Here is a 6,490-nt window from a genome sequence, read left to right as displayed (position 1 = left end):
TGGCATGTGGTGCTGGGGGATTGAACCACGGTCCCTGATGCTTTGCCAAGCTTGTTCTAAGTAGGTGCCTTAGACCACTGAGCCATCTCTCCAGCCCCTGTCTAATCATTATTAGGTTATCCAACATTGCCCTGGTTAAACAATGGGACGTTTTGTGAAAAAAAGCCATCAATTCACTCTTTTTACCCTTAATAGTATGTGGAATTGAGCCCTGGCACCTTCACGCTGAGGTATAACCCCAACCCTGTTTTCATAAACAGTTTTATTTTGAGTCAGGGACTCACTACATTGTCCAGGTTGGGCTTGAGCTTGTGATCCTTCTGCCTCATTCTCCTGGAGTGTTGAGATTGCAGGTGTGTGCTACCATGCCGGACTGTATAACTTTTATTTATGTGAATAAGATGAGTTCAAGTAGAGGTGATACCAGGAGTTATTTTATGAATTTTAATAAGAAACATTTTATAAGAACAATTTGTAATCAGTGTATCTATAATGTCAACAATTATGCTAATTAGTGCTAGAGGTTAGATAGACAATTCTCTAATTTGATATTTAATAATTTACTCTATTAATTTAAGCAAGCTTTTAGAACTAAGGAATTCCTATGGGTAAATTTAAAATTAGTTGTGTCTGAAGAAGATTTTTTTTTACATAAGATCTCAGCACAGGCTTAAATTTGTCCAGGCCAGTTTAGTTAGCACTGAATAGGACCCAAAGCAGTATTGTAAACTGATAATATTAACATATGGGCATGTTCCCCTAGCTCCAGTTTCAGTTCTACTTATCCCAAGACGCTGAAGAGTTATACTTAACTTTCCCCAGAACTGACTTGAAGTTTATGGTCATATATCATTGTCTACGCTCTCTACATATGGCTCTCAGGGAGGGTCAAGTGAGCCTTGGCACACACATCTTGCCTCTGGGTTAAGGAGGCACTGCTGTCCAGGGAACTGTGCTGCTCAACCATCATGGACCACCTCACTCTTCTCTTTCAGGAACTGCGCATATGGAAAGAAAAGCAAGGAGAGGGTCAGAGGAACTAACTCAAAAGTGAGGAAACTGAAAACAAGGGAGAAAAGTTACTTTGAAAACAAAACATCTGTGCTCGCTTGGGCAGCACATATACTAAAACCGAAAACAAAACATCTAAAAAGTCACTACCATCTTCACTGCGATGAACTGTTCCACAAGCTCCACCAGCTGCTAAGGCACCCACTGTTCAAACGGAAATAGGGTCAGAATGTATCGTCTTGAGGTCATTTGACTGACACTTGAAACTCCAGTGAGCCAGGAAGTATTTTTACTTATCTCATAAGAAAATGGAACAGTGCAATTTTCCAAGGTCTTGAGGTCACTAGTGGTGGAAACATGAATGGAACCCAGGCCTAGAAATAACTTACACAGTATACTTGTAAGGCTTTAGATTGAATTCTTTTTCATTCAGAGGGAATGAACAAGGAATTCATTTGGTCATCAATAATAGGGGGGTAAATACCATACTTGGCGGAAGGCTATTTTCTAGATGACTTATGCTAGAATCAGTTGGCAAGAAGACAAAACTTATACCCTCAAGAAGGTTATATTTAAATGAGGTCATGGTGGGCAATAAAAATGTAAGCACATTACTCTGCCTACCAGAATGTCAATGAAGAAAACAACAGGAAAGACAGCAGGGCTCTGATGGAGCGACTCCTCTGAGAAGGTGATAGTTTAGGCAGCTTCCTAGAGCCAAGAGGAAGTGGGGAGAAGAGCATCAGCTGCTCCTGTTCCAGAAGGTGCAGATGGAGAGAGTGAGAGCAAGTATTTAACACCGCATCAGGCAGAACCTGAGGTCTAACAGTCAGAAGGCACAGTGAGGCCAAGCCCTGTTGGGCAGGGTGTCTGTGGTCCTCAGCATCCCCTCCTGCAACCCAGTGCATTCTGACTAGCACTCTTCAGTGGGTTGAAATGCTGGCTTTTTTCTGGGAAAGATATTTTGGCCAGAGAGGCCTTTCTCAAAACATCTGTCAAACTCTCCATGGGGTATCAAGGAAATTAATGTTGTCTTAGCCGATCTTCACAGCATTTCTCAAAGAGGAGTAAGGAATGACAGGCGATGGAAGAAGATTCCCTGTTTGACCCAATGGGGCAGGTACAAAGTTGAATTTGATATTTAAATTATGGAAACCCAAGCTGTGAACTACAGGAAAGTAGTTCTTGATTAAAATAACTATGAAAATTTTGCAGGAAGGTAATCAAATTCCAAAATTTTCAAAACCTTTTGTTGTTAATTTTTCTTACAACAGTAAAAGTAACAACCTTATGGGTCAAAAGAATATGAAAAGAACACACAAAGGATCACTTCTTAACTAGAAGTTAGAGGTGACAAAACCCAGGGCAGAAAGGGCCTTGTTCCCCCAAAGCTTTTTCCTTCCTTGTTCAATGGACCCGATATGCACTGTTTTGCCTAATTCTCAAACTCCTGAAGGGGCTCTCACAGGTAGTGTGTGACAGTGTTGTCTCTGCTATCTCTCCTCTTCGGCAAGCGTTTCTCTGCTTGTGTTATTTAAGGAGCTCACAACATTGGGCACTGGGAACATGTTCCATTTCATTATTGATTTAGTTTCCTTTTTAGGGTACTGCTCATCAGAGCACAGTAGTTTCAACTTTTGGTTGCAGGGAGGTGGGGGGACTTATGTTAGATGACACCAAAACAAAAATTAATTTTATTTAAAAAGGAGTCAGAGCCAGGCATGGCAGCTCATGCCTGTAATCCCATTTCTCAGGAGGCTGAGGCAGGAAGATCATTGCAAGTCTGAGGCCAGCCTGGGCTACACAGTGAAATGCTATCTCAGAAAGACAAAAATAAATAAATAAATAAATAAATAAATAAATAATCAGTACCTTTTCATTTTTTTTATAAGAGCACAAATGCACTTTTATTTTCTTTTTTTTTTAGTTAGTTTAACTGCTTGAGGGGTGCAGCATCACATGGCTTCAGTATCTGATGGCCTTCGCAGGAAGGTTGCTTCGGAACTTGGCATGAGCCATGCCACTCTTTCCATGGGCCTCAGTTACTTTTCCCCAGATCACTCTGGTTTTGTTTGGTTTGCCACCTGGAGTCACTGTGTTGTTTTTTTGCTTTGTACACACAAGCACATCTCTTGCCCAAGTAGAATTCTGTTTCATCCGGGCATAAACACCTTCAATTTTAAAATGAGCTGTGTGTTTCCTCTGGTTCTGGAGATCCCACTTATAGCCAGCAAGAAATGGCCTTGCCCCACAGTCTTCCAGACATATTTGCCTTTTAGAAATCCTGTTCCCGGCAGGCCTCCCCAGACTCCAAGGTGGCAGAAAAAGCTACCTTTTCATTTTGTTCCTTCAGTGTATCTAGAATTTTAAGTGACTGAAAAGCAATGAATTCTTAGTTTTGAATGCTTTAAAATGTATAAAGATAGTGCACTGGTTTATAAAATGCAGCGCGGGGGTTGGGGCTGGGGAGATGGCTCAGTGGAATAAGCGCTTCCCTGGCAAGCGCAAGGGCCAGAGTTCAATCCCCGGTTCTGCCAAAAACAAAACAAAACAAAACAAAACAACAACAACAAAAAAAACTAAAAACTAAAAACTAAAATAAAATGCAGCGCGGTAGCCCTACTGAGGGACCTAAGGAAGAAAACACAGCACAGAGCTGGAGGGGTGTGGCATGGCAGGGCATGAAACAGTGATAAGGACAGCAATGGAGACTAAAGACCCTGCTTAGATGGTCAGAGGTAAAAGGATGGAGGCCAGTCATGTAAAATAAGAAGATTCAGGGACTAAGACTGGACAGAACCATGGGCCCACTCAGGTTGAGAAGTGATAAAGCTGACAGAAATGAAAGCACCTGTCCACAACCTTGAGGACTGATTCACTATGGCAACTAATGAAAACTAAGGCACACTGCTCTTCCTAATGTTCCATAATCATCTTCATCCTAAGTCCTCCTCCAATACCTGCCCTTCTTACCTGCTCTCAACTCCCACCCAGGTCTTACGATTTCCTGAACAGTTGCATTGGTCATTTAAATTAGACACCTGGAAGACCAACATTTAGAATGGCTTCATTTTAAGGTAGATTTTTCATGTGTAATTTTTGAGTTAAATGTCAATCATTGTAAAGGCAGAGAGTCTATCATCAAATCATGCTGCTGTGATTGATATAAAAAGCTATCCCAATCAGGTAAGGAAAACTATCCTATACTTCTTATCCATAATATTTAGCACAAGGAACTTAAACTGTGAAGCACATGATGCTTACGCTTTGAGGCCCTTTATTCTCCCAGAATACTTGCAAGACTTTGGCAGAGAACATTACAATGTATTCCTACACCTCCACCTGCATCAGCAGCCTTTGAAGATGTAAGATGTTTTTGTGGTCCTCTCTCAAAGATAGCCTCCAAATCATTTGAGCTTCAGGTTCTGGAAGTCTGGATTTGTCCTGAGCTTGTTTATCTGTAGGGCACTGAACCATACTTCTCCTATGTGCCTTTGTTGTGTGTGTGTGTGTGTGTGTGTGTGTGTGTGCGCGTGCGCTTAAATGCTTTATAAGCATAGTTGCAATTTTCTAGTTTCTAGAATGGAGAAAAAGCCCAATGTAACTGCTCATCTCAGTTATTTTTCTAAAAATTATCATGGCTTTATGTTATGGTGGTGTTGATATCACTTGTACTTTCATTACTCAACAGTTTGTCAGATAATAAGGTAGTGTGTTTTCTACATGATTCTTAGATATGATTTAAAAATCTTTACTTTTCTATCATTAATTGTTTTTCATCCAAGTAAAGACTGTATCTTTATCCTTAAATCCTAACCATTTTATAAACTGATGAAAGTATTATCTCTTTAAAGTGCGATTTGCTTAGATGAAATAATTTTAATTCATCCCTCTATTGTTTCACTAATAAAATTTCCCTTTTCTCCTCATGTAGATATTTTCCAAACAAAAAATCTTGAGACAAATTTTATTTTATGATCAAAAGCCACATTTATCCAAAGCAGGTTTTTAAAATTTAAAGTGAATTGTTTCATATCAATTGTGTAGAGTTTTAAAATCTGGACTCTAACATGCTAAATTGGTAGAGCAATGGGTTTTAACAGTGCATCTTGAGAGACTCTAATAAGTGCCAATTTTATAGAGGGCAACATCCAGAAATCCAACTTATAACTTAGATTATAACTTTATAATCTACATGATTTAAGGTAAGACTACATATCAGTACTCTTTATACAGTCCTCTGAAATCATTCCTTGTAAAATACGAGATTTTCTCCTGCTATCAATTTATTTATTTTTAAAATCATTTCATATTAAAATGGAAACTGCTATTAGAAATGCTATTTTTCAAAGATAATGTCTTATTCTTAAATCTAGACCATGTAGTTTTAGTTTTATTTAATTCATCAGCTAGGTCATTCTATCATTTTTGAATGGTAATAGAATTCAATGCATTTCATTCAAAATTCTTTAGCAAATTAAATGCCTTTTTAATTGGGTCTAATTCTAGATGTCACATTGCTAAGCAACAAGAAAACAATTTAAGGGGCTGGTGAGATGGCTCAGTGGTCTAAAGCACCTACTCAGAACAAGTTTAGCAAAGCACAGGGACCGCAGTTCAATCCCCCAGCACCACATGCCAGCCAGCCCCGCCCCCTGCTGGGCTGAGCTGGCCACACACACACACACACACACACACACACACACACAAATAAAATTTAAAAAAAAGAAAACAATTTAAGAATCGAGATTTTTCAATCCTTTTTCACAATTTAAATGAAAGCATTGCATTCAGCATAACCAACAGCAGCAGGTAACAATGGCTGGCATCTTTCTCCCCCCTTTACAAATAGACCACCCATGAGAAACTGAAGCAAGAAACACTGGTATGAAAATAAATTTCTATTTTCATAAAATAAAGGTGGAAAGTTGGAGCTGGTTTTCATTTCAACATGGTCTTGCTTTACCAAACATTCCAAAGTTGCATAGTATTGAAGACTGTTCAGTGAGGCATCACAACACACACACACACACACACACACACACATACACACACACACACACACACACACACACACACACTTCCTCCCAAGGTTTGCTATTACACTTAGACAAAAGGTAAGAAGAACTCACCTTTCACAGAAGCTGAGTATGAGGAGATGAAGCAGAGGAAGAGCACAGCCAGGAGGATCATCCTGAGAAGCTGCCCTTCCTGCACCTTGGGGAGCCAGAAGGGCTTCTCCACGCGACCAGCAAGGAGTGAGCCTCTCCACCCTGTGACAATGATGTTTATCTCCAGGGAAAGGTCAGATTCCAAATTCCAAAATCAGGACCTGGGTTCACAGAAGGGCTTCTTATTAATGATTAAACACAGGTGGGCTTTAGCTTTCAGTCTCTGACTTTTTAATTTTTTTTCCCCAGCTCCAGAAGGAACTTTTCAGTGTTGCGAACTAAGTAGCTTACCTGCGCGTAACTGCAGA

General features: G+C 39.9%; 1 protein-coding gene across 1 annotated transcript in view; it reads right to left on the bottom strand.

Annotated features, from left to right (window-relative positions):
• The window catches only part of Mttp (microsomal triglyceride transfer protein), a 57,557-nt gene extending 51,283 nt beyond the window's left edge, over nt 1-6,274 (bottom strand). Inside the window, exon 1 of the mRNA XM_004643703.2 lies at nt 6,144-6,274. Within this exon, the coding sequence (XP_004643760.1) occupies nt 6,144-6,204 (61 nt within the window). The 5' untranslated portion in view covers nt 6,205-6,274. The remainder of the gene's footprint in view (nt 1-6,143) is intronic.
• Between the last annotated feature and the right edge of the window lie 216 nt (nt 6,275-6,490).

Source organism: Octodon degus, unplaced genomic scaffold (assembly GCF_000260255.1).
Source record: "Octodon degus isolate 3935 unplaced genomic scaffold, OctDeg1.0 scaffold00183, whole genome shotgun sequence".
Classification (NCBI taxonomy): domain Eukaryota; kingdom Metazoa; phylum Chordata; class Mammalia; order Rodentia; family Octodontidae; genus Octodon; species Octodon degus.
This window is presented reverse-complemented; position numbering and strand designations above follow the sequence as displayed.